General features: G+C 50.9%; 6 protein-coding genes across 8 annotated transcripts; 4 read left to right on the forward strand and 2 right to left on the reverse strand.

Moving 5' to 3' along the window:
• Positions 1-82: 82 nt before the first annotated feature.
• VPS24_1 (Vacuolar protein-sorting-associated protein 24) lies at positions 83-1,874 on the forward strand. 2 transcript variants are annotated; one of them, XM_066118645.1, is made up of 2 exons: positions 83-921; positions 1,038-1,874. In XM_066118645.1, exons 1-2 carry the CDS (start codon positions 874-876, stop codon positions 1,668-1,670), a joined length of 681 nt encoding a protein of 226 aa, XP_065976165.1. In that variant the 5' UTR covers positions 83-873; the 3' UTR covers positions 1,671-1,874. The 2 variants fall into 2 exon arrangements, with proteins under 2 accessions (XP_065976165.1, XP_007809918.2); XM_007811727.2 differs by having other exon boundaries at positions 93-1,811.
• Positions 1,875-9,521: 7,647 nt separating this feature from the next.
• On the forward strand, positions 9,522-9,992 carry J3458_005189 (uncharacterized protein; the record flags this gene model as incomplete). The annotated part of the gene is made up of 1 exon (XM_007811726.2): positions 9,522-9,992. One exon carries the CDS (start codon positions 9,522-9,524, stop codon positions 9,990-9,992), a length of 471 nt encoding a protein of 156 aa, XP_007809917.2.
• Positions 9,993-13,958: 3,966 nt separating this feature from the next.
• Positions 13,959-14,476, forward strand: J3458_005190 (uncharacterized protein). Its single transcript, XM_066118646.1, has one exon. The coding sequence runs from the start codon at positions 14,058-14,060 to the stop codon at positions 14,355-14,357; it is 300 nt and encodes a 99-aa protein (XP_065976166.1). The 5' UTR covers positions 13,959-14,057; the 3' UTR covers positions 14,358-14,476.
• Positions 14,477-16,214: 1,738 nt separating this feature from the next.
• On the reverse strand, positions 16,215-17,590 carry J3458_022499 (uncharacterized protein). Its single transcript, XM_066123052.1, has 3 exons — positions 17,328-17,590; positions 16,900-17,270; positions 16,215-16,820 (listed from the first exon to the last, which is right to left on the reverse strand). The coding sequence occupies exons 2-3, from the start codon at positions 17,101-17,103 to the stop codon at positions 16,365-16,367; spliced, it is 660 nt and encodes a 219-aa protein (XP_065976167.1). The 5' UTR covers positions 17,104-17,270; positions 17,328-17,590; the 3' UTR covers positions 16,215-16,364.
• A 632-nt stretch (positions 17,591-18,222) lies between these two features.
• Positions 18,223-18,603, reverse strand: J3458_005191 (uncharacterized protein; the record flags this gene model as incomplete). The annotated part of the gene is made up of 1 exon (XM_066118647.1): positions 18,223-18,603. The coding sequence occupies one exon, from the start codon at positions 18,601-18,603 to the stop codon at positions 18,223-18,225; it is 381 nt and encodes a 126-aa protein (XP_065976168.1).
• Positions 18,604-19,284: 681 nt separating this feature from the next.
• J3458_005192 (uncharacterized protein) lies at positions 19,285-27,179 on the forward strand. 2 transcript variants are annotated; one of them, XM_066118648.1, is made up of 4 exons: positions 19,285-20,967; positions 21,038-21,164; positions 21,220-21,531; positions 21,593-27,179. In XM_066118648.1, the coding sequence occupies exons 1-4, from the start codon at positions 20,556-20,558 to the stop codon at positions 24,930-24,932; spliced, it is 4,191 nt and encodes a 1,396-aa protein (XP_065976169.1). In that variant the 5' UTR covers positions 19,285-20,555; the 3' UTR covers positions 24,933-27,179. The 2 variants fall into 2 exon arrangements, with proteins under 2 accessions (XP_065976169.1, XP_065976170.1); XM_066118649.1 differs by having other exon boundaries at positions 19,304-21,164.
• The last annotated feature ends 50 nt before the right edge of the window (positions 27,180-27,229 follow it).

Genomic DNA, 27,229 nt, shown 5'->3' on the forward strand with positions numbered 1-27,229 from the left:
CAAGTCGGAGTACGGAGAACGGGGGATTTAGTACCACGGGCAAACGACGGATGAATCTCTCCTTTTCTGCGAGGACAGTCGAGCAAAGGTACCTGATACATAACACCTATTCCATGCCACGCGCGAGGTGGAATGAGGTCAACGGTCGAACCTGATCTGTGACGATTCAACTTTTTATTATTGAATTTTATCTCTCCGCAATGAGAATAAACTAGCTTATGGTGTTTATTTTTTTTGCTCGGCTGGTGTGTCTGACACATCGCGATGCCTTCATGGTGTATTGCTTGGTCAGTTACGGTTCCCTGGCCTAGGCACGGCCAAAATACAGTGGTACTACTCCGTAGATGTCCTGCATTTAGCCCTTTTTCATTTGCTTCAAGTTAACTTGATAATATAAATTTTATTATTGAAAAAAAGAAATTAACACACACGAACACAAACACTCCATCTGTGCCAAGCTACGTCCCTCCCCGCGTAGTCGCTTACCAGCGTCTGCCTACTGCGGCTGTTCACCCCACTGCCATCATTGACGGCAACATTGAAACGACCCCGCGGTGCCTGGCTGTTGCTGTTGGCTGGGGGCTTCGCACTGACTGGTCTAATGAGACCCATGGCCAGCACTCAATCAATCACCACTCCACAACTCCAGCCTCGTGCCATGACTACATTCAACGTCACCGCTGTGTCCCTCCCTCTTGACGTCGCCGGCATCGCCAGTTACTTGACCCAGCGTCAAACAGGCGCCACTACAACCGAGACGACGCCCATCTAGTGTCCTCATTCTATGCCTCCCTCGCTGGCTTCAAACCACCATTAAATTAAACTCACGAAACTACCCCTCCGGCCGATCATCTTGAACCTGAGCCAACCACCATGGAAACATTCAGAAACCTTTTCGCAAAGCCCGATCCCCAAGCACAAGTCAGTCTCTCTAACCCCCTAATATGATCCAGCTCAAAAAAAAAAAAAAAAAAAAAAAAAAAAAAAAAAAAAAAAACCACAAACCACTGTCCATGGTGCTAACCCGTGCACCGCAGCTCCGCAAATGCAACGCCCTCATCCGCTCCAATATCCGCAAACTAGACCGGGACATCACCGCCAACAAGCAAAACGAAATTAAAATCAAGAACCTCATCATCCAGGCCGACAAGCGCGCCCAGAAAGACCCTGCCCGCGCGAAGCAAGCCCAAAAGGAAGTCCGCGACTTTGCCCACGAACTCGTTCGCCAGCGCCGCGTCTCCGCCCGCACAGTCACCTCAAAGGCCCAGCTCAACTCGGTCCAGCTGCAAGTAAACGAGGCGTTTGCCGTGCGCAAGATTGAAGGCTCCATCCGCTCCAGCGTCGGCATCATGAAGGACCTCAACAGGCTGATACGCCTGCCCGAGATGGCACAGACCATGCAACAGCTGAGCACAGAGCTGATGAAGGCCGGTATCATTGAGGAGATGGTCGAGGATATACTGCCCGAGGATGGGCAAATACTTGTGGAGGATGAGGGCGAGGTCGATAAGGTGCTGGGTGAGATTTTGAAGGACAGGAAGGAGCCGAGTTTGCCGGCTGCGCCAGTGCCGGAGCCGCAGGCGCAGGAAGTAGAGGAGGAGGAGGAGGAGGAGGATGCGGAGGCCATGATGGATCAGATGCGGAACCGGTTGGATGCGCTGAGGAGTTAGGCGTGAGGACAGAGAGCGTTTGCAATTGTTTTGTGTTTGGCAAGGGCGTTTTTGGCGCGGGGTATACAGGTTTTTATTTTATTTTTTTTGGTTAACAAGCATAGTAACTCTTGCAAAGAGATTATTTCCCGGAGTCTACAACATGTTTCGTCTGTTGCTTTCTTCGTGATGTAGCGCTGGAAAATGAGAGACTTGTGAACGAGGGCAAACGCGTCAGGCGTCTCGGTACTATATTACTACTACGTCTTCATCAGCAAGATGGTCTAGATGTATATTCATCTCATGGCTAAAATGGGTTAAATTTGCCCTCCACATAGACTCCAGCCCAGCTCCTTGACTTCCTTCCGCATTCCGCCTCATATCAATGTTATTGTCTGCCACAGCCCATATACCTCCAACTTGATCCCTCAGTCCCTGGAACTTTTGACAAGTTCCCTCAAAGACACAGTCCGTGACCAGGCATAATTCAAACACCAACCCGGCGAGATAAAAGTCGCCTTTACAGAGCGGCCGCTTGTAATGGCCGTCTCCCCAATGAGGAATATCTCCCCTTGAACACTAATTTTTTGTTCCGCGTCATTCAGACGTGGTAACCTCGTCTGAGCTCAGTCTTTTGCATACATGGGAGGGGATTCAAGGACGAAGTGGCCGCCAAATCACCGCAAGTACACATACACAAGGGCACACGCCGGGTTGATCACGCTCCTTAGGCATACTCCGTCCTTACCTGCCATGCAGCTTATTTACCTTGGGCAGCGGCTCCCCTGAACGCCGCTGTTTGTGTTGATGCGTTCAAAAATAACCTACAACTATTCGGGACAGTATGTAGAGTCTCCGTTCTGTGGTATACATTGCGAAGCTCTTTCTGCTGAGTTGGTCGTTGCCGGATATGCGCAAAGCTCGACGGTATCAAGCTGGATCTGCGACACAAAACTCGAACATCATTCGTATTTCTCCCAGGAGACTGGCTACCGGCGCCACGCGTTCAGCAGTAGACTCTATCTATCCCCGCGGCCGGACGCAGGGCTGAGCTGAATGGAATTTGTCGAGGACACATGGCTCGCCCGACAGCAACAGACGGCGCAGCAGACGTGCATGCAGACACAACGCGTCAAAGCGGCCTTACACCAAGTCGACTGATACGGTGCACAGACAGCTTCGTTTTCCAGTGACAAATGGGTACCACTGCCCTTTCAACAGATCTTTCAAAAGAATGCTCAAAATTCGCTTCTACTAGATATTACGTCGATGTACAGAGTATCTTGCGTAATATGGTATGGGGGTTACACCCTACCCGCATAACGACGTCGAGTCCAATCAAAACGCCGCCATTTCTCACCCGATAGTATAGAGTCCAATCTTGGCATTCGTAATACTCATCGGTCGGGTATCACAATAGCAAGCTGTCTCGGAAGTTTGTATTAGCGGGCACTGACCATATACGAGTTTGAAGGACCAACAGCGGAAGGGCCAACCGTCCAAGCGGATAGGATGCAGTACCGAGTAAAAACTGCCGCCCATGAGTCTCGTCACATTTCAGAATTCCTCCTGCTCGACACGAATCGCCACCAACAGACAGCAGAGAAGAAGACTGCGTATCATGGACTCAGTACAGGTGCCAAAGGGGGGACAAACAGCCCCGAGCTCATTTCACATCTGTAGATTCAAAAGCAAAATAAAAAGAGGAGAAGAAGAAAAAAAAAAGAAAAAGTAAAGAGGACCATGACCAGCCTCGGTCGACGGCCAGTGTTACCAGATATCCAATAACCTCAAACGAGTTAGAGTCGCAGACCGGGAGGCTCCAAGTGGAGGTGTTTGCGAAGAGTTTCGGGCCTCACAAGGCGACAGGAGGGTGTTCCTCAGCCGTTCAGCCACGCCGGGTTTCTTCCCCGGGATATGGAGTACTACCCGGGGGAGGTCCTCCGCATCTGGGGAGATTACGCCGTGTCGCGGGCGAGTCCAACAATATGGGCTGATTGGTGTGTAGTTGGCGAAATTCTCGCCATCTGGGAAAGTGAGATGTTGGTCAGCGATTGGATGGACGGGTTGGCTGACAAAAGAAAGGGAGGCAGCATCGTCTTTAATTGAGGGACGAGACAACCCCCGCCGCTTCCCCTGAATACCGTCTGAATTTAACGAGCAGATCCCTTGGCTCTTCGTCGTCGTGGCGAGGCAAGGCTAACAGTGGAGAACACAAACGAGACAGGGACATAATGGCGGACAGGGTGCTTTCTTTCCCGTGCTCCCCGGACCAGGCATACGTCCCGAGAATTTGGAGAATAGAACACCGTAGGCTGGTAAAGCCAAACGAGACAACAAGGAGGTCGAGTGGGTTGTGCTGTGCCGGACAACAAAGAAAAAAAAAGCCAATATTATACCGACTTTTTTTTCTAGTCATGGTGGCGGGTGGCGGCGGATACGATCCCGTCTAGGGCGAGACAAGACATCAAAGAAATTCACTACTCAACGCCCCATGTCGCAGTTCACAGAAATCACTTTTCTCGGGCGCCGAGGAAACTCTCCCAAGGCCCCAATCGTGATGTTGATGGCAGCCGGTGTGATGGCGATGGGTAGCAATGTAAGTGTGCGCTGGCACGATGGCCACATCAATATTCCCAGTTAGTTATCAGAAAGACACGGACCGGCAATGGGTATCAAAACTAAATGATGGACATCGGCTGCCGTGCTGTTGCAGAAGCCACATGCAAGCAATCATCCGGTTCGTAGGACCTTTGGGCCCGTCTATCGGTGTGCCTGAGATGCGTGTCAACTCTCACCGGCTCTTGCGTGGGATACCGATGAACCGGCATACCTGGTGCAAGCTGTGCTTGGGAGATGTTTGATTCGATTGTATCCAGTATCGTCTGAAGTGTCAGGGTTCACTGGCCTGCCCATCCATGCCGAGCAGCAGCCACGTCTGTATATTGCAGATGGTACCCACGAATGAGCAATTTTTTCCCTTCAAAAGCATATTGTACAGACTCCGTACTTTCATAGCCAAGGCCACGCCCGTTGACAGCATCTCCTCCGCCCGTACAGACCAAAAAGCGGCACTGCTGAGTTACAAATCAGCGATTGCTGTAACCTGTAACCTGTAACCACTTTTCGTCAGTCAAGGGATGACGAGTATGAGTCATATTACCTACCATATCCAGTGGATGCCATGTATAACACGGATGTCAAACCGAATGGCTCAACAAACCTGGCCCAGTCAGCATCGTCGTCATTCGCAGATGACAGAACTTGGGCTTTCTGACTTTGGATCCGCGTCAGACACCTTTTGGTTCTTTTTTTCTTTCGCAAAGACGGTACGGTATAACTCCGTACGTACAGAGTACTCCGTTCAATACACAGAGCAGTTCTGACCCAATCCTTTCATGGGTGTGCCAGCCTGGTGCGTGGTATGTGTGCTCGCTTGCAGGGTACCAGCTCTTGGCCAGACAGGCGGTCAGTCTGCATTGCAAGCGAACACTGAGGCCAAAAAAAAAAAAAAAAAAAAAAAAAAGGAACCGGCGAATCCCACCCAATCTGCCACTTGTTTCTATCTAACCATGCAAGCGCAAACACAACCTATACGCCGCGACAAGCAACCAATCCCACAGCTCTGTTTCAGTGACCGTGCCGTGCGTTCGATGTGACGGCTTGCCTTCAAATGATCTAAACCGGCATAAAGAGAAAGTATATCTGTAGGAAGGGCAAGACGCACGTTTGCCTGCTCCTCCACTGCGTATATACACACAGAGTATGTTTGCCTATCCCCGGCGGGCAAAGGGGGGAAGAGCGACTTTATTTCTGACGTTGGACAACTCCGTAATGCTTAGCCTGTTCCGCCACACTCCCGATGACTTCTTTAAAGATGGAGATAGGAATACGACCACCATAGTGAGTCTGGGGTAAGAATGGGACCGGACACTGCTCCGGGCGTTATCATGTGTTGTAACATTATCCTGACCAACCTCAGCTTGGCGAACTCTTTGTGTAGATCCTGTATCACGCCCAGGATGGCGTAAGCCGGCCAGAGACTATTCCCATGGTCAGTAATCCAAAAGTCATGCCGCTACGAGCCACGGCGAGGGAGGGAATGACTGCGTATCCCTCGTGGCGAAGACCGAGATTCCGGTTTGTCAGCCCTGCAGCGTCAAAGAAGCTGCACGCATGCGACCTGGACATGAGGTGCAGGCGTCTCTTTGTCGCATTCCTCCGTCACACAAACGATAACCGTGTCCTTGTCAGGGCCTGCTGTACCAGGTTGTTGTCAGGGCATCAATGACTCTGAAGGCAGTAAGTACTCCGTAGCATGAAGTACGTATGTACGATAATGCCCTCTTGCCGCCACCCCATCTGCAGCAACATCTGTTCCGTATGTACGTACATAGACTGGAAAAAGAATGTTCCAAGGCTAGCATCACAAGAGGCTCTTCATAAACACACGCCCCTCCACTTTGAACTTCGCCCAAAAGGCGGTGCAGGCACAGCAAAACAATGCGGCCCTATGAGCTGTGAGGTGTGAGTGCGTTTCAAGATCTGACTCATTCATCACGCATTCATAATCGAAACCCAACGGAATACTGTGCTGTAGAGACGGGCACAGCGCCTCACAGAAATGAAGCCCGCCCTGAGCAACCGAATCGGCCTGCCGGTCGGCCCTTGGATTCTCATTTCTGGCTCATTTCTGGCTCAACGACTATAATAGGGCTGAATAGGTACGTTACGCCACTGGTGACTGTCTAGTATGTATTGTCGGCGCTCGACTGCCCATTTTGCAACTCTCCAGGAAAGCTTAGTTGTCGGTACGACGTCTTACAAGCAGCCTCAGAATGCACCCGCCCAACCCAAATTAGCCAGGCAGCCGGAGAAACTTGCCACGCTGTCGGCTGGAGGGATGGATGGTCGTCTGGTCAATGAAGAAGAATGCGTTGTGAATAGGCCCGGCTGTGCTCCATTCATGGCCTTGAATGGGCGCTGTGGCTGGTGTGCCCGAACTTTGAATTAATGGCCGTCCCGTTGGCGGTTCAACTTGCTTCCAGACAAATCCTTCGTTAGGGTTGGCTGACGGAGTCGACTGGCAGCATCTCGTTTAGGAGTGGGTGCAATTTGTGGCTAATGCCTCCTTGCCTCTTTATCTTGTGGTCGACGGGAGCCATGTTGTCGCACCGTGGAGAGAGGGAACCATGTCAACGGCCCGGGTCCTCCGTACACCATGTGCGTCGTATTGCCTTGCTATTCATCGTGGGCGACTCGGCTCCGTCTCATCTATTGCTTGGCCTGTTATTAATTCCGCCGTTGCTTCCAACTACTGAGTTGTAGCACCGAGGGGATACATCTGGCTTTTTGCGAGCTGTCAGATTTACATTGGTGGCACGACGCCTTCCTATTGTAATGTCTTGGTTACTTTTCCCCCTCTAGACTGTTCATCTCAACACGTTCCCCGGGCGGTGTTACTGCGTACAAAGCTATCGATATGGAGTACTTACAATGAAGAAACAAGACACGCTTTTTTGTTGGTTTGATGCTTGCGGGCGCCACCAAGGACCTTTCCACCCCTCTTTGTACAGCAGCGAGCAGGTGGTGCCTTTGTTTTAATTTCTAATATTACTGTACCGAAGACTCACTCACACACACCTCTTTTGAATAGCCCTCATCAGGGCAATAAAAGGAGCAGTGGAGGAGAAAACAATGCGGAGTACTCCGTATGGCCATGTTGAATTTGAGTGGCCGGCATCGGCAAAAGAAGCAATCTGCATCGTGTGCCGCACCCGGCCCTCGAGTTAAATGCGAATGTGGATTAGATTCCCAAGCGTCTGGTTAAACCCATGGTAAAACCTGCCAAGTTTTGCTTTGTTTGTATATCTTCTGGCGATAGCTTGACCAAGGACAACTACTGCGAGAAACTGAATGTTGGGTCTAAGACGGACCTTGTTACCGACATCCCGTGTCTGTGATAACCCTGGCTTGGCGCGGACTCGGAATATAGGGGCGGTGTGCCGCGGGTGAGGGCAGCTCCAGATGTCGTTTGTTGGTATCGGAAATGTGAGCAGAAAGCCATGACTGAGATAATACAGCAGCCACCATCGCAGCCCAAAGCTACCTAGGTAGTTGTTATCAAATTGTGTGTACCCAGCCAGCTGGCTCGATGCCCGCACCAAGAGCCATGTCGCTCAAATCGCTCACATCTGCTACCTACGGAGTACCTACCTGTCAGTTCGCAGGCGGGCGATATGCCAAGGTCTCCACACCGGGCTGGTTTGGCAAAATGCAAGGCATGTTGGCAGGTTAGGCGCATACATACGATGCTCAGACAAACAACATTACTGAATCGAATGTAGAGTACGGGGCATTGTATGTTTGATCCTGAGTAAACAGGATGCTGGTGCTGTTTGTTTCCCGACCACCACCACAGCTATGATAAGGAGCGATGGTGTAAGCACACCGTACATCCATCTAGCCGTACGGAGTAGACTGTCGGCAAACCCGCGAAGCAGAGAATACCGGCTAGGCTTGCTCTAAACGAGCAAACAGGTAGCAAACAAACGGATTCCCTGTATTGTCGCGGCGAGCGGTGGGATTGTTACTCCAATCTGGCCCGCCATGGGGGGGTGGCCACAATCGCTGCGTCGACCAAGGTTGGGAGGGAGGCGGTGGTATTGTATTGGACGAGGGGCTTTTTGGGCGTGCTTTCAATGTTGGGTGTGAGCTGGACATCGAGGCGGTCAGAGGTGCGCAACACCGCCATTCCCCCGTCTTCCACAATACCTGACTAGCTGGCGGGCCGTGTTTCTGGCGTTTTGGGCGCGCTCGAGCTCAAGTGTTGTCAGTATGTGTGGCCGCTTTTGGGGAGCCGAAAGTCAAATCCCGCACGATGGGGGCCCCGGCGTTGTATTCATCAGAATTGGGCGACAATGAGGACGCGAGGATGTGGAAAGGTCGGGATGTCAGTCACGGACTGTCACAGCTGGTCCGACCGCTTGCTTGCATCCAGTTGTTCCTCGAATAATACTACTATGAAGTTGCAGGTGCGGCTCGTACACGCCCCCTCCTTCCTTGCTACCCGTCTTGCCGCTGCGGTTGAATGCTCATTCCGCTTCGTTCCTTCATGCTCCTTTCGGAGACTGGTCGCTTCAATGCTCCTCTTGTTCACCCCCCCCTCCCCCTTTACACGCCCCCACCCCATCTCGAGACCTTACGCTTAGATGATTCATTCACACATGTGCCGTGATGCTGGTATATAATATCTTCTGGATGGTTGCCTGCCTTGTCCGCTGCTTGCACGTCACCGACTTAACCAACTCACGATTCATAACCTTTGTCGTCTGGCCTCGAATGCATAACTTGGCATCGCCAACTTCGCCCTTCAACACTCGATTTTGCCTTTGAAGCGTTGTTCATACAGCAGCCATCGCCATCACCCATGCCATCATAATCAGTGTGGCAATCAGGTGTCAGTCACAAGCTTACCATTGTCCGGTGCCCTGCTCAGAAACAGAGTTTGGCACTTGTAGGCCTGGCGAGTCTTACCGGTCCTACCCCAAGTGCCCCTCGCCGCCGACCAACGTTTGATCCCACCAACAACCTTGGGGGCACGGTTCCGGCTCCCGACGGACCCATCAACCGAGGGACCTGAATTAATAGCCACAAGCCGAGTCAATACTCGGCATTTTTATCTTATATTATCTCTGCCTTCCTACTCCTTGGACGTTTCTCCGTCAACACTTACCATCTGCCGTACCACGACAACATCACGTCCACGCAAAAGTATCTATTGGTAAATTACCGACTCGGTTTTGCATCCTGTACTGGGCACAACCGCTATCAACTACTCTCAACTCCTCTCCACATACTACAACACTCACAATGTATGGCTCGTACGGGTCATACAGTTCGATGAGCGCTATGTCAGCGCCTATGGATATTCCTTTCAACAACATTCGGAATCAGGACTCAACGTGTGCTTTCCCATCATGGCCGCGACGCTCATCACTATCAGAATCCGAGCACGAAGAGCCACGCGCGACCTCATATCTCTCAGACGACGACCTCTTTCTCTCTGATCCCTTTGACGACGAAGTCGGTAGCATCTCTAGCTCAAGCAGCTCATCATCACCTGCTACGGTAGCAATCAACTCCCCGCCTCGCATTTCTGACGAAGAATTTCTTCGACTAGAGTGTGAGCGAGTTGCCAGACAGAAGGAGTTTCTCCGGCAAATCAAAATGGAGAAGGAGCGCCGCCGCCAAGCCGCACTACGGGCTCGAAGAAGCACTCCCAAGAAGAGCCCCAAGGTCAAATATGCATCGCTGACGACCATCACCGAGTCCAACGAATGACTGCTACCGTTATCCGTATGACCTTCCGAGGCATGATTTTGCACCGTAAGTCTATGCGAGTCCTTGGCCCGCCCGGCAGGGAAAGTTGCATCTGACTTACACCAAGGTCTCTCAGGCATTTTCCTCGAACCCCCCACACACTTTTCTCACATCATACCCCCAAACACCCCAAGATCTAATAATACCCCACACCACGTGCAAATCGACCGACAAAGCACCAGCCATCTGGGTAACACGTTCCAGAGCGAGTTTGAAAACAGCATCTGAGCACATCAATACGAAATCAGCTTACACGAGGCTCCGTTGCACACCTGCGATCCGCTCACCCACTCAGCGCCTGTTTGGTCATCGACGCAGCCACAGGAAATCACGAAGCCGTGCCGCCTGCCAGTGATGATGCCCTCATTGGCTGGTGCATCCTTATGGAAAAAGCCGGGGAATGCCACCCGAGAGCGGTGCAAACACGATTCTCCGGCGGGTGACGCGCGATGCTCCTGTGATAGGCAGGGAACTCAGCCAACCACAGCAAGGCAACTTGCTGGTGTCACCAGGCAAACACGACCAAACAGCTGGCCGTCGAGTTTGGTGTGCCATTGCTTGGAATCCAGCCTGCAACGGGTCTAATCGGAAAAGCCACTGGGCCAAAGCGAAACAAAGTCCAGCCAGTACCGAGGCGGATCCGCAGCACGCCTCGGAAGTTGGGATTTCCGTGGTGGCCGAAGTACTTGCGGCGCTGCCAGCACTGTGGCAGTTGGCAGACGGCTGCCAGTTTACACGGGACCCTGCTGCCCAAGTACCCAAGTACCCTCGGCCAGATGGCCCAACGCCGAAGATGACCGGCCCCCGCTCGGAGTTGCACATGCACACACTTTTACTTTTCACATTCACATTCAGGGACGTTAACTTCTTCTCTTGTTCATTGCCCAGCTGTGCTGGGTTTCACGTGCCTGCAACCACTCCCGTAGGACACGGTTCCTCTTCGCACCGACACCACCGTCTCAGGTTCACAACCATCCAGGCGTCGGCTATCTAATTACCTTCTACTTTTCCGGACCTCCTTCTTTCGTTTTTTTTTTTTTTTCACATGTCAACTCGCCCCTTCAACGCGGGGTGTTGATATTATCTCCTTAAGCGTTTTTTTTTTTTTCCTTGACAGCGAGCGCTCTCATCGGCGCGCATTTTTGTTGAACTACGAAGTCATAGCTTGCATTTCATTTCGGAGCGGGAACATTCGGGATTACAGAAAAGTCGCATTGCGACAGCATCTAGATAGACACGAGGAAATTAGGGCTTCACAAGCATTAGCACTCAGTATTAGGATACCATTTGATGTGGCTTGTTCGTCATCAAGATGACTGCCACTTTTGTTTCTTTAGCATGAACTTGGCAGATAGGTCTGCGCATGACGGACATTTTATATAGCCTGCTTCGCAGAGATACCCTATTTGAATTATACATCAGTACCTTTCTCATACTCTAGTTCCTTGCATGACACGTGCCTTGATTGGTTGGATCCACAGATGTCCTCGAATAATTAACTTGGAAGTTTTGTTTGAAGCCTCTTGATGGGCAGCGTGCGGAATACAGAAGACTGGACAACTCGCAAAGTCGGCTTGCGATGCAAGCACTGCCATTCATGCAGGCGTAACTGCATTGAAACAGATGAGTCCAAGGATTGATTATCAGCACCGTTGTCTCGTGGCAAGGCAGTGCCATGCGAGGCGTTGAACGCGATCCAACTCGCTAGTTTCTCACCAATGCCAAAGGATCTTTTCTACGCACACTCAAATGAATGGTAATGGTGCAATCTCACTCACATTTTTATAGAGAACGATACGGCTAGGATCAATGAGGCCAAGTATCATATGATGTGTGACAGACTTTTGGAGCCTCAAGCTGAACTATTTGTATGGCCGGATCTGTTTTCGGACCGTGTGCAGTACTCACCACCCGACGCATCTAGGAATACTATCTGTACTCCATTGGCCAGTGTAAGTTGCGCATTGTGGTTTGCGGACGGCATGCCTCGCAAGGGACAGCAACCTCTTATACCACAACTGGACCGTGGCCTAGCTCTGCCATCCCACGTATATAGCTGTGGGGGGGTTGTCAAATGCCAAAGTATCTCGATGATTTATTTTCCATATTCGGTAGAAACAGTACCAGACTGAATCCGTCGAAGAAGCGGAACGACTGTCGGAACGGTGCTGTTGCCACTGGAGTAGGTTGTCGGTTGTGACAGCTGCCGTGTATTAAGGAAAGTACATTTCAACTTCTCCTCGATGGGCCATGTCGATGACGCGAAATCGCCAACTGGACGTTTTTGTTTCTTTGTATTTTCAAACGGAAGTGTTATCCCCGGGGATCAGACTGCGCCGGCACAGCGGCATTTCGTCGCCAGCCTGGATAATGCAGGGCCGGTCTTGCACACAGCCGGAGAGCTTTGTTGGAATGCTAGACACATCTGTCAATGACAGACGTTGCTCGGGCCCAGCCCAGTACATGTTTGCAAAGCTGTCAATGAGGCTGTTTTTTGTCGGAATCATATTACTCACACCCGTGACTACCGTCTCATGATTGCCCTCGGAGCTTGCACTGCAATGGCGCCCATGACAAAGTCTCGGTAGCGGCGGAGGAGCGCGCGACGGCAGAATTCTGACTTTGATTGCGTCGTTTAGAGTTTCTTGGAAGACGATCTATGAGAACCTCGGAAACTTCAATCTGCTGCTGTTGTCGAATCTGACGACGAGATGGGTTACAAGAATGCTTGTTTTGGGGCCTCTTAGTCGAACGTCTAGGCAACGTACATGAGAGTTTTTGCCCTGGGCTGTCAAAACAATAATTGAAAAGTTGCCAAACATACTCGTAAAATAGTGAGTATTCAAATACATCGACAAGGAGAAGCGGATAGCTCTCACCCGCGCCGCTAGTTTGGTCGTCTCCTCGGCATATGGGCAGCAGTCATGTGAACCGTCTGCCTTTTAGACACGTCATCGAGTATGATGTTCATTCTGGGCTTCTTACTAGTACCAGATTACACCATGAGTCGTCCTCTTTTGACCAAGCACATATTACGCGCTGGAGACACGCCACTCTCACTTCCATACTTGCGTGGCTCGTTGCCATGATCAACTTCTAGATCTGTGACTGTGCTGCTTGGATTATTTGTATTGTAGGCAGGAACTTTAGTATGTTTTGTGGGAGTATACATGCTATTAAAAGCATACAACTCGAACAGTTGGTGAATCTCGTCGCTCACTAAGAGCCTTTCTCCCTTTGCACATTCTGCCGTCTATTATTCACACCTGCTCATCCTCGAAGTGAACCCTCCAAAAAGAGAAGAAACCATTACCAAAGGTTTATATTGATCGAGGCAAGGCTTAGATATTTATGACTCATCTTTAAATAATAGCTACGCGCCTGGTACCGGTGAGCCTCGCAGTTCGCAGGTACGGGTTGCCGTGATGCATACAACATAATATGTCGTAATTACTCGTTCAGTCGTGAGAAATAAGCGTCTCTACATATTCCGAGACTGCGGCGTATTGTACAAGTCCCCCCTTTAGGGAGATCTCTCTGTGGCCCTGGTAGAATTCTCAGGGCAGCAGCTCGAACCTCGTGAGGCCACCGTGACTTACAGCACGAACAGTGAACCCAGCTTCTCACCCAGTTGAACATACATGAAGTGTCGACAAACATCTCGGGGTCGCTACGTCAAGGCTGGTATTCCACAAAGTAGGATGTAGAGTCCCTAGCACAGCCCTCCGAGACTCCTGTTCCTCAGGATTTCTCTCCCGAAGGTCCTCTATCATCATCCAGCGGCAAGTAATTGCCGTCGTTGCCAAAGCGACGAACCTACCGGCCATGGCCATACTACTCCGTAGATCCGGCGGAGACGGACCGTAATTCAAAGTTGCAATCTCCGTCAGTCTCTCGACCCAACGCGATATCATCATACAACCACGGACAGTATCGAACACCGAGTACGGATTCCACAACCCCTCCAGCGCATTCAAACCAATCAAGTGATATGCGCAAGCTGCAAAATTAAGCCAAGCACAGCTCATGTCAGCAACAGCCCCCTTGAGTGTGATGCATCACCACCCACAAGCCTCTCCTCCGCCCCAACGGCATGTCTCACCCCCCTGTTCTGTTCTCAGCTTATCCCGCTACGACCAGCAATGGGCACAAGCTTCTAAATATATTGTTGCGCCTCGCTTCAGTCGCCTTGTACTCCGTGCTCCCTACTCGATACAACTCGCACAGTGGAACTCGAGTAACGAAGCCGAAGAAACGAAATATTGCCAACCTGCTCAATCCAACAACAGGAAAACGTTGATCTCAACATCTCCATGTCTCAAATGATCATCCCAGTCGCAGGGCGGGGGAGTAAACAAGGGCTCTCTTTACTCCGTACACGTGGGCTGCGTCCTTCTCAGCCTTACATTTCCGCAAAGGCAAACATTTGCAAACAAACCCTCCGCTTACCTTTTATTTCTGCACAAAACCAAACTGGTATTGTAATACGTGCAGTTGTCGCAAGTAAACACCGCCGGCTGGATATAGTACATTTGGATATAGGCGTGAAATGGCTTGCATGACAGAAGTGCTAGTTTGTGATGGGTAAGCCCACACACACATACACATACATGCGGGAGGGCCAATTAGTATATGATGCTTTGGTGCGTACATGATGCAGAGCCTGCATGTACAGAGTACTACGTCTTGATAAAAATATGGATAATGGGCTGGAATGTGCGACGAGGCTAAGTTATTTCTCCGATGTGGCTTGTTGGTGACCGGTCTGACTTTTTGATTTTACCTTTTCCCCATGATTTGTTTTATTTTTGTGTTTTCCGGCCATGAAAGATTCCCTTTTTGAAGACACCCAGCGTGGCGCGGCGATGGCAAGGGCGGATTGGTGTGACGTCACTGGGGTCAAGGAAACGGCGTGATGCGCTTATGTTTGTACATACGACAGTTGTCGGGCTGCCATCGCGATGGTGGATGGATGCTGAAAAGTTGTCAAAGCCCGTACTTTGCATATGCTGCCATGCCATGATGTGATATTGGCGGTGTCTGTGTCTCGGCTTGATGCTGCGTTCTGTCCCAGACGGTGCTGTAGATGCAGCATTTTGTGTCGTTTTTTTTTCTTTAAAAAAAAAAGAAAAAAAAAAAAAAAAAAAGAGTTTACCAGTACAGATTAGGAAGTAGAAAGGCGAAATACGTAGCAAGAAAGTTTCTCTCCGACTTTGTCAACAAGTCTTGACTCATGTTGACCAGCACCAGCATGCACAATTCTCATCGGGGCAGCGCATCCGGAATGCGATCCGCACGTACGGAGCACATGCACCACCGAACCTGCGAACCGACATCATCAATTCGACATTGAAAAAGATGGCTGGGCGAAAAGTCAAAGTCCCAATCCTGTAAAACTGCTTCCTTAGTTGCCACTCGACTCGTCGCTACCCGAAGCATGCCGTTTATGGCGTCTTCTGAGAACCTTGCAGCTGGAGTCTGCAAGTGATCGCAGGCTTAGAAGCCAAAAAAAAGTGACGGGCCAACGGCCGGGACTCCCCTGTTCGGAAGGGGTTGTTACCCGGATCAAGGGCTGCCACACCAGTGTTACTGTGATTAAGAACCACCCTGGTTTCTTGATTTTTTTTTTGTGAGCATTTCCGTTCCCAGAGCCGATGAGGCTTGTGAAATCTCCATGCCTTGGGCCGCGATAACGGGCCGCCTGTGGGGGAGGAGCTGGTTGCGCGGATCATCGACTTGTAGAATGATGATATGGCGACGGAGAGTATAACTAGTTGCTTTATTCGGTGGCTGAAGCGAGAACTAGTGTACTTGTGTGTGTTTTGCGTTTCTTTGAAGTCAAGTCATTGTCTTGCCCTTCTATCCACGAGCGGGCATGGATACGAGTAGGCTTAAGTTCCGGAGCCGGATGTGGTTGTGGGATTGCCCTGTATATGCAGCTCTTATGCCTGGAGGCTTGGTTGTTGTGGAAAAAGGCTTCAATTGAAATGCAAAACGCTGCATCTTTGGTGTTTGGGTGGCATTTAATGACCCTTAATTCTGGCGAGCATCTATATACTCAAACACAGCCAGGGAAATTGACCAGGTTGTTGGTCCTCCACATTTCGCATTAGGTTCGTATTATCGGCAGTGATGACGCTTGGAAGTTAAATTCTGGGTGTCCCGTTTAGTGACGTCTCCTTCACGTGGCAGATCTTTATATCCGTCGGCGGTGTTACACCAGCTGGAAGCCTCGGGTGGCCCAAAGCCAGGCCAACAAGACAAGTTTGTGCAGTGACTTGCTGTGACAATATGTTGCAGATTGAAGCGGTCAACTCAAGCCCATATTATTTCTCAACGCCCTGTGCGGAGGTATATCTCAAGCCGCATATTGGTTCGGATCACATCAAACCATCCTCCGTACTCGGTACTAGACGGGGTATCAGACCGGGATAACGGTGTGCTGGACAAGGGTAAGAGGACCGCCACCGTCATCACCCTTTCGTGATGCACTCTTATATTTGGGCACTGTAAAACCCATACAGGGCCTTCTTCACCATAGAGTATTGTGAGTTTATCAAAACTCGTTCCTGGCTTCAAGACTTGTTTGGTGATACCCAAAAACCTGCGTGCCCCTGGCCATTTGAGCAACTTTCTCCGTCTCGGGAGCCCCTCCGGGTTCCATCCGGAGTAGTTTTGTACGATCCATGGTGGGGCCGGACCCCAGATGGCTTCTTTACTGAAAATAGAGAAAGCCAAGCTGCAAGTCGACTGATGCCGGAATTCCTGCTGTTGAACTCCATGTGCAGTCTGTTTGTTCTTAATATATATCTTTCTCACCGCATTGGAGGCTGTATGAGCCAGCCTCGCCTATCCGTGTGCCACTCACACTGGGTTGCAGAATATGTGATTCCACAAACGCACGTACATGGTCCAGGTCGGTTCGTAACCTGAGGTGCGCACCACCAGCCGAGTAGGCATTGATGGACATCACGGCTGAATCGTTAGGGCACGGGAATGAAGAGGGGAAGGGGACTCCTGCGAACAAGAGACCCTGAGCAGGGACGGGCCGTTTGACACGAATCACAAACATTGCGGCATCGAGGTTGTTGGTTGTTGTTGGATTGGGACTTTTTGCACTGCCCTAGCTGCAGACATCGGCGATTGGTTCGTCTGGCACCATCATATTGGATCAAAGCCGAGGACAACATGAGGGCTTCTTGGCGTGACAAGTAAGCGACCAACTACATACGCAGGTTACTAAGAGCATTATTAGATTATTAGAACATAGCTCTGGGTGAAAAACAGCGCCATTACCTAAGCCGCGATGGTACAGTCTTGCGAAGTAGCCAGGGCACGACGAGCAAGGGCAGAAGCACGCCGAGAATTCAGGGTCGTGCCTCTATTCGCCGGTGAGCGAGGGCCAGATGAACGTCAAGAACTAAACGCCAAATGGAAAAGACCTGGCGAACTTGATACCAGTAGTAGTAGAGGCGCAACAAGGAATAGTTGCCTGCAAGTGGTCAACTCTGTGGTCAAACTCCGTCCAATGTCGACAAGGAAGGAAATCAAGGAAGTTGGTCCAAGCTCCACCGGCCCATACTAATTCATGCCGTCCAGGGTGGCCGGGAGAGGGCGATTAAATCCCTGCAGCAGCCGTGATGGCGTCTTTGATTGGACGGTTCCTTGCGCGCACTTGCAGCAAGCGCAGCCAATCGACGGCCGCAAAATTCGTCGGCGCTTCGAACCGTGCTCCCATTCGAAAACCGGCTCGTTGGGCCCCACTTTCGACCGCAGCCCCAAACTACCCCACCTGCACGCTCCTGTCACCAGTTTGCCCCGGAGCCCAACCATATGTCTTCGTCCAAGTGATGCCTCCGCCTCTGCGACGCTCGGGACGCTCTAGAGCGACAACACGAGCTGCCAGAGGAATTTGAGTGGCCGTTAACTCATGACCGTGGTATGAAAAGGATTGACTTATAACAGACCATCACGCACTTGGACGTGTCTGCGGAGCTGGATCGGCAATGGTATCAGACTATCAGACTGCGAGATGGCTAGGCAGACCACGGATGAACAGAAGGGATATGCGCAGATGGCCAACTTGGGGGCCCATCTGGTCCAACCCTGACCGACATGAGTCCTGTCAGGTACAGTTGCGCACGAAAAAAACTTAATGTCCAACGACAGCAATCAATTCCATCGTTTTGCTCTACAAAGGCTCCAACGACCGGCTAGCCATCTTCTGCAGTGCAACCATGCGAACCCCGCAAGCCTCAGAGGAGAGTGAGGCAGAGATATGGCTGGTTTCACGTACCCAAGCATGCAACTGCACATATGTACGTCTGCGTTGGACGCTTTTCTCCTGCCCGCAACGCTGTGGCAAATGGGGTCCAAACTCGGTGGCATGAGCAGCCGCAGTCACCGACTTATGCAACTGCAAGGCGCAGGCAAAGGCAAAAAACGGAAATTGGTGTCTGAGGAGCAAAGCCCAATGAAAGAGTTCAGGCTGGGCCAGAGAGTTCAAGGACAGAAGGCTTACGGGGCGCTTCTGATACGGACTGTATCTCGGGCCGGAACTAAGGGATGACATGGCGTACAATTCACGGTAGACTAAGTCAACTAGACAAGGGTAGTTTGACTTGAAATCGTGGTTAGGTGTGCTAATTCGTCACCTTTGCTACGGGTGATACCATTCACTAAAGTAGCTTCGAGATATATGATGCCAGGGCCTAGAATTCATGCTGCGTATGGGAAGGCTTGATATCGTCGGATTTTTGCTCCTGGGCCTATTATATTTCCTGGATCTATGTCTCACGGGATGCAGTATTTGCTCGTCCCATTGTGACGCCAGGTTTCGAGGTCTTTTATCGTGACTCGTCGGTGCCACTTGAACAAGGTCCATTCACAGGCCACAGTCTGGTTTCCAACGTCTTGGAGGCTGAATAGCGATTGCACATGATCAGGCCGTAACCAGGGATGGATCTGATCTGAACCTGGGAAACGAGAGAGTGGCCTTTGGGTTTCGCTTTTATTTGTTTGGTCGCAGTTGGCAGTTGGGGGACAACTTAGTTAGCCTGATTCTCTCCAAAACAAAATGCTCTGAACTTACATGCCCTAGCAAAGTCTGCACAGCCAGCAATTAGGCGCCGTGGTGCGACTCACACTACACGAGCATGGGAATCAGTCACACCACCTCGAATAGGCCTGTCAACCATGTTGGCCATGTCGACCATGGCGGATCACCCCGGCCTCTTGCTTTTCTTCGCATGCCCTGGCAGTGTCTGCACTTGATCCCTATCCGTACCATCCATGCACGCTCACCACCAAAACACCCTTGCCATGCTCCGTACTGCGTCGACGGTTGCCGTACCGTGCCATGCCATGTTTTGCCAATGCACTATAGAGTAAACCCCTGGTCACTCTTTTGGGTTTGTAGAGTCTCTCTTGCTGAGTGAGGTTCTGTTCGTCTTACCTGTGGCCGCTTGGTCGACGTGGTCGACTTATTTGGCTACCTGCCCTTTTCAACCTCTTTCCTAAATCTCTCCTTCCTGCTCCTGCTCCTGCTTCCTTCCTTTCCCCAATTCAACCCGGACACCAACACCATCTCTCGAAACGAAACAAAGCAACTTCATCAAACCGCCCTTCTAGTTTCATTTGGAACCGACAACGCATATTCTACAATTGCACGAAATCAACATTGAATCTTTGTTGGTTGCCTTGTGTAACCGGAGCCACGAGCACGCCTGTTCCGCGACAGGCTCCAGACAAGCGCCGACCCCGGTCCACCTCCTCTTTGGGGCGGGCCGCCGTCACCAAACAACCTCTTCTCGTTTCTGTCTGTGTGCGCGCTCTTCGCACGGTGATAACCACCACCCTTTTTTTTCTTGCTCACACATTGAACTGTGCTCCCTTCAGCTTTTCAAATTCTCGCCCGTGTTACACGTTGCGACCGAGACATACTGTTGCGGTGTGAGCACCAAGAGCGGCGGAAGGGCAACTCAACACTCACTACGTCTCCCACCGACTTCACCACCAACCATTACGACGATACCCAGCTCCGTTTACCGAAGGGACGCTTCTCTTGGCCACATTGACCCGTATAGGGGCAAAATTTGCATGTTATCTTGGAGAGTTTCACTTGAAGCTGGCTTCCAAGCAGCGAGGCAACCTTTCGCCATTTGTTTGCGCTCGCGGCCAACTACAACTCGCATCCGTGTAAATGATGGTTTAAGTGCATAGCTGTCGCACTCATCGCCGATTCCCCCCGCCGTTTTTTCCTTGTGCGAGGGAAGCGACCAAACTTGGTCCGCCACCCTTAAACGTGCAAGCATTTTGACGACCACTGTGGTACGGTCCAAACACCATTCCACGGGGGCTTTTCAAGCCATCGAGCACCGCGGAGGACGACAGCATCTTTCTGCGGGGCGCCCAAATCGTCATCTTTTGTTTCTGCAGGTTCCCGAGAGGAATCAGATTGCCTTTTGGGCTTCGAAGTTCCGCCTGTTTGCTCCAGGTTTGCTCCCGCTACATATCAGAGTCACGATGTCTGTTTCATCAAGGAATCGCACTGCTAAAAGCTCTGGCAAGTCGTCCACTGCCAGAGGCGAACGCACTCAGGACGTCACCACCATGCCTGCAGTAGAAGAACTTAAATTTTTCGACTCATGCGCCGCCACGGCCTCCATGTTTCTTTATGCGCAAGGCCCTTCAATTGTATGTTGTCACCATGACACTTTGACCATTGAGACAAGATTTTCAAGGCATAAAGAAACAGTCCAATTACTCGCTGTGGACAATCAGAGTGATTTAGGTGCTGGCCGCCTTATTGTTAGTTACGACGCTGGACAGACTGCAATTGTCTGGGACTTGATGACTGGTGATGAAGTGGCCAGATTCTCATCTTATGAAACGCTTACTACCGCAGCATGGATGCGAAATGGAAATGTCGCTTTTGGTAAGACATGTGACGGCAGACTTGCAAATGATCTAGTTCCCTTGGCTTTGAGCTAATTGTCCATCTGCAGGCAACACTCAGGGAAACATTATTCTATTTGAACCAACGACTTCAGAACATATCTCGTCAAGAACCATAGACCAGATTGCAGTTACTGCGCTGGCCCCGTCCGCTGATTGCAGGACGTTTGCAATCGGGTAAGAACAGAGAAATGCGGCCACGTACCATTCAAAAATTAATGGAATGCATTAGGTACCAAAATGGATCCCTCTTGATCGCAACTCTTCAACCGCGCTTTACAATCTTGCACAACTTGACAACATCGAGAGCACCATCACCCGTAGTAACGCTAGCATGGCACGCTTCTTCATCGCGACAAAAATCCGACATGCTGGCGGTGCAGAGCCATGATGGGGACCTTCGAGTTTGGAGTGTTGCAAAGAATTTCAGTGCTGATGATCCTGCGAAAGTCGTCAGAATACTTCGGCGGCGAGAAAGCTCCGTTTCTGGACCCAACTGGATGGGCTGGTCCAAGAATGGTCGTATTATTCAATACTCAGATTCGTAAGTGTAACCCTCTGAAAAGACTCTGAGCTACACACGGTGTTGTCTAACCTCATAACAGGGAAACCCTGTCGTGGGATGTACGAACAAAACATGTTACCTTTGACTCTATCCCTACTTTGGAACATGTCAAAGGGCTGGCATTATACGGACCAGGGGCTACCCTTTTCACACTGGGACCGAACGGCACTGTTCAACAGTTTGATCTCAACTCACCGTCCATCATAGTTGCAAATGTCCAGCACCCCACGAACCTCTTGCCGCCATCACCTCCAAACTCAATCGAAGAGCCCAGCAATGCGTCGGCACATTCTGTAACGACGATTCACACATCAGAGTCGGAGTCTAGCTCTGTACCATTCGATGTGGGCGTCTCAGAAAGCGATGAGGACCAGTTGTCCCCATTCGCACGCTTCTCTCGTCGCCCTCATGTCGACTCTTCTGGGGGTGAGATGTCTTACGATCCAGGAAGTCCAGTATCTAGCCGAAGTGGAGTATCATCCCTTTCCAAATCATCTGTTGGTTCTCGTACACCAGGTCGTTATCCTGGATCAATGAGATCCAGAGGCATGACAGAGAACACTTATATTTCCGCCGGTTCATCCCTCAAATCCTCAACTATCGGTCGAAAAGAACCGGACACCTACTCCATGGGCTATTCACTACCCTCAACAAGTGGCGCATCTATGACCTCTTCACGATCTAGACACAGGCCTTCCCGTCTGAGGCATGAGGTTCCCCGAAGCCCTGACGATAACAAGGTACACGACTTGTTCAAGTTTACGCGTAGCCGCTTGAGCGATATTCCTTATAAACATCCCATGCGGGCTGATAATTCTCGCCTCACAAACGATGACTTGAGAAGGCAAATGTTTAGCACCATTTTTGGATGGCACAAACCAGTCGAGGATTTAATTCAGGATGAAATGAGCAGACACCCGGCCGGCTCAGCCAGTCGCATTCTTCTTGCCAAGTGGCTGGGCGACATGGATGCTGATATCATGGTCGGTTCGTCTGAGAATATGAGCTCGTCAGACTGGATGCTACTCGCTCTGAGCGGTATTGGTGGGCAGCAGTCTCAGCATAAGCTTGGGCGTGCTTATGTCCAGCGTTTACTAGAAAGTGGCGATATTCATGTTGCCGTTACCATCATGCTCGGCATGGGTGATCACAACGACGCAATTGAGATCTATGTATCTCACAAACGCTATATGGAAGCCCTGATCCTCACATGTGTTGCGTTTCCAAGTGTTTGGGAACGCCAGGCTGCCATTATTCGCAAATGGGGAGAATGGGCTGTGCAGCATGGCCAACAGCAGTTGGCAATACGGTGCTTCGCCTGTACTGATCAGGAATCCACCGAGCCATGGAGCTCTCCGTCAGCAGTCCAGCTGAACTTCCAGGCCATCACACCGAGTATCCCCGAGATCCTCAGTCCTCCTTTGTCGCCACCGGACGTTCAACGTGGTCCCCAGCGCAGTGTTGCTAAGTCGTCTGCCCTAAGACTAATCACCTCGTTTGGAGACCAGAGTCAAAAGTCGAGGTTCTATTCCCAAGGGGATGGCGGGCAAACGCCAATTGCCGCTGGCGTTACTCCAATCGCCGAATCGGCAATCTCTCCAGCTGTTTATGATGTGACTACAGCATTTCTGCGCCCATCCGGCAATAGCAGATTTAATACACCTACCTCTGCTCGCCCCAGTGGCTCGAGCTATGGACGCGGCAGACTCCCATCAATCGGTGAAGTTCCCTCAGACTTGAACCAGGAGGCGCTTCAAGCCGCCGAGAAGGCTAGTGAAAAGGAAAGTCGTCAGGGCCATGTTCGTATGTCGTCTGCGGAGCAGGACAATCTGGCTGCCGGTATTTCGTTGCAGCGTGCCGCAACGGCTAGCCCAATGATGATGAGAGATGGTTTCCAAAGGGTCGTACGGGGATACGAAGGCGAACGGCCTCCATCGCCTAATCAGGATATCCTGAGCAGGATGCAGGAGGCTCGGTCAAATCGCAGAAACGGCTCGCGTGACCGCATTCCTCGAGGTGTCAACCTTCAACTTAAACATCTGGGGCCGTCCGGCTTTGCAGATGTAACCTCCCCCGAGCAGTCTGCTGCATCGTCTACTCGCTTCCATTGGCCTTCAAGACGCCGTGGGCCTGGATCAGTTGCAAGCTCCATAACTTCAACATCCAGCGCAGGACGAAGTATGCGTACAAGCCAAAGGCACCGTGACGATTACATACATAGCCTCGAAGCTGCCAGTCATTACCCGAAAAGAAATCGCAGTCGAGGGGGAAGCACCGAACGAGCTCGAGAATCGTCTCGAAGTCGCCATGAAAGCCGAGAAAGAAGGACCAAGTCGAGAGAGGCGTCCGAGGAGCGTGGTAGAGCGTCCGTTCGATCCTGGACAAAGCCCAAGAGGTCGCCCACCTCGCCAATTCCCATGTCACCGGAAGATCTGGCCAATTTGAGCACACCAAAATACTACGATGCCGGCGAATCGGTTACGACTAGGAAGTCAAGTGGCACCAAAGTAAAGACTCGTAGTCGAGCATCCAGCCGTGGGAGTCAACGGCGCAGTCCGGACGGCCGACCTCGGCCACCAGCGTTGGACATTCGTGGTAGAACTCAGGTTCGGGAAGGATCTCATCAGCGATCTCCATCATCACCCCTACCGCTTTCGGCAACTGCGGCGTTACACTATCAAGGCTCTGAAGATGAGGAAGATTTCAAGAGGGCAATTGAAGAGCAGGAGAGCTTTAGGGCCAAGCATAGTCGGAGCGCAAACCGTGGTCTCAACTCTCCACTGGTGACGAAGGGCGAGAGGTCAGAAAGCCGCCGCAGAGAGGCTGCGGAGGCGCTTGACACCCTTCCACCCATGATTGCTCACACTCGAGCAGCTTCAACTGAACATGCTGGTGACTTGCGACAAATGAAAGACGAACGCCAACGCAAGAAGGAGCAGGCAGCTCGTGAGCTCGAGGAACGTCGAAAGTCGCTTGCCAAGAGACCACAAGCACCACAGATCCCGCATCCAAATGAAATCAGCAGCACCGCCTCGCGAATTGGAGTCGAGATGATAGAACCAAGAGACCTAGAAGATGTACCTCCTCGTTGTGCAACCGAACCACCCAAGAGCATGTATGCGAGGAGCGGGCCACACATTGGTCTCCCAGCAACTCCCAAAGCCATGAGACTAATCCTTGAAGCCGAACATAGCAGCAAGATGAGCAAAGATACCCAGGAAGTTCCCCTCGTTCCATCAAACTATATCAAACTCGATTCATCTGAGCCATTTCCTCAAAAGGAAGAAAGCATTGAGCCACTAACACTGCTTCCGTCGACCGTATACCAACCATCCACAGAAACTGGCCATTCCCCGAAGTATGTCGGCCCCAATCCCTGACGAGCCTGGGCAAACTCGATACTCCAGGAAGGCTAGCATAGGTGAAGTTCGAGGCATCGACGAGGTAGTACAGGGCAGACGACGTCGTTCGCAGGAGGAGCCTGTGCCGCCGCCTCCTCCCCCAGTTCCTGCCGCACCACCTATGCTCAAGGAGCTCCAGCACTTGGCTATGCCACCGCCTCCTCCTCCTGCTCCCCTGCCACATGCACAGCGATCTCACAAGGGTGGGGCCTTGGCTTCGGGCATGATTGAGATTGTGATGGATGAGGATGATGATGCTCCAATTGTTGCTGCCCCTAATGACGGCATGGTCCCAGTTCTTGCACCACCTGCTCCTCCCTCCAGGGGTCACAACAGAGGACGTAGTAATGGAGGTGGGAGCTTCTCTGGAGGATTGCCCAGGAATGGCGAACGGATGAGATCGGCCAGTCGCAGTCGCAAAGACTCCAGAGCGAGCATGAAATCGCCGCCAGTTAGAGATGTTATCAGATGGTGCTTATCGCGTAAGCACGCTTCGATCACCTATGGCGGGAGTGCCTCCCCCAATGATGTATGACCCTGATGCGATTCGGACTGCAATTGAACCAAACGGAAAGCACATGTCGACCGGACTCCACCAAAGCGAGATGTTTTGAATCTTTTAGAAGCAACGTTTGCGTTGACACACGTCAGTTGAGTGAACTTGGCCATTGGTTCTTTTTGCCTCTCTTTTTTCTCTCTTGCCTGTATCTTTCGCTCCTTGTGCTGAATGGAACTAGTTTGAATTCTCATGCAGCGATTGGCGTTATTGACCTTGTTCAGGCATTAGATGCTAACATCTTTCGTCCAAAGTTGCATGGATCACTATTTATGGCCTGCTGTGTTGTGTTGTATGTCTGGCGTGGTTGTTCGGAATGAGATATTGGAAAAGCAGCACGGCTTTTGATGACCTTTTTTTTTTTTTTGCTTGTCATTTCGCTTTTTTTTCCATGGCCAAGGATCATACGCCGTAGTGGGTGACGGCAACAACCTGGGAATGTTTTTTGCCTTTATCTGCATCATGCTTTTTATCAGCTTCTTGACCATCTCCTTTGCCGAGTTGTACCATTCTTCGTTTTTATTATTTTTTATTGGCTCGCCAGTACAAATGGAGCAGGGAATCGTATTGAGCCCTGTGCATTCGTACTTCAGCCTGATTCAGCATTTTCCACTTCATGATTGACGAAATGGTTTGAGGGTCACAGGAAATAGGAAATAGGAAACAAGACTGTGAGCATGGAGGGATGTTCGTTAGCTGGATCGGAGTGCGATGCTCGGTTGCTTTATACAATGCTGCCTCGCGGCAACTTGTTCCAAGGCCGTAGTGGTTGTGGTTATGATTTCTTGAATATATCCCACGCGCTGTTTAATACGTCGCATTGCCGTTGGTTTCGAATGTAGAATGAGGTGTAATACTGTGTTTTGGAAGAAAGGCTGGGTAAAAGTTGTGATGGTCAATTGTGTAGCTTGTATCACAGGCACAAGTACCCCCACCCGTACCCTAAATGCAGCGAAGGCGGCAGTGAGGTCACGGAATCCACAGCGCCCCTGCCAGCAGCCGGTAACCTCGAGTGACTTTAGTGGTAGCTTATATTAGGCCTAATAAAGGTCCGGTTATGACGTGTGTAATGTAGCTCTTTGTAACTTAAAAGCTTAGTAGTACTTTTATTATGATATAAATTAAGTGTTAGATTAAGTACCTTATAATTTCTGGCTTTTAATTGGCTTAAAACCCCTGTCGCGACCTCACTGCCGCCTTCGCTGTATTTAGGGGATTAGGGGTTCGAAACCGCTAACTGGCGAAAATTGCAACGAACCACGGCGTATTTAACGTCATTATCTGTCACAAAAAAAATGCTATGAATGATAGGACTCGTGGACGATTACGTTTTTTTAACTATGAAAAACAAATGGAAGGATTAGAAAAGAACATGATAAAAAAAAAGAAGGCGTTGGCATCTCCATCTCGCTCCACCAACCCAAACCCCTCACGGTCGTGATCCAGCTCGCCACGCGACGGGGGAGAGTTCTCTGCAGAGTGAAACCTCTCTCAAGTGTCATCTCCAGTACTTAGGGCCGCTTGGCAAATCGCAGGTTACCCATGCGAGCAAGACGGGCCACCGCGGCGTTCGAGCTGGGCGCCAGGCCAGGGGGATCTTACGGGGATGGGTGCGTGGTCGAGACGTTACAGGAGGTAACGCGAGATAAATCGAGAGACTTCGCCATTAGACCATTACAGCCGGTAATTTTCCGCCGTATTTTAATATATATACCTAGTG

The sequence above is a fragment of the Metarhizium acridum genome (assembly GCF_019434415.1).
Source record: "Metarhizium acridum strain ARSEF 324 chromosome Unknown scaffold_31, whole genome shotgun sequence".
Classification (NCBI taxonomy): Eukaryota; Fungi; Ascomycota; class Sordariomycetes; order Hypocreales; family Clavicipitaceae; genus Metarhizium; species Metarhizium acridum.

Excerpts from the sequence above, each read along its gene's own strand:
- J3458_005190 (XM_066118646.1), top strand. The coding sequence starts at position 14,058 with ATGTCAGCAACAGCCCCCTTGAGTGTGATGCATCACCACCCACAAGCC.
- VPS24_1 (XM_007811727.2), top strand. The coding sequence starts at position 945 with ATGATCCAGCTCAAAAAAAAAAAAAAAAAAAAAAAAAAAAAAAAAAAA.
- J3458_022499 (XM_066123052.1), bottom strand. The coding sequence starts at position 17,103 with ATGTTTGTGATTCGTGTCAAACGGCCCGTCCCTGCTCAGGGTCTCTTG. Across the intron at positions 16,821-16,899 it reads CACATATTCTGCAACCCAGT|ACTGCACATGGAGTTCAACA; the intron begins GTGAGTGGCACA and ends AAGAACAAACAG.
- J3458_005192 (XM_066118648.1), top strand. The coding sequence starts at position 20,556 with ATGTCTGTTTCATCAAGGAATCGCACTGCTAAAAGCTCTGGCAAGTCG. Across the intron at positions 20,968-21,037 it reads AAATGGAAATGTCGCTTTTG|GCAACACTCAGGGAAACATT; the intron begins GTAAGACATGTG and ends GTCCATCTGCAG. Across the intron at positions 21,165-21,219 it reads TGCAGGACGTTTGCAATCGG|GTACCAAAATGGATCCCTCT; the intron begins GTAAGAACAGAG and ends GGAATGCATTAG.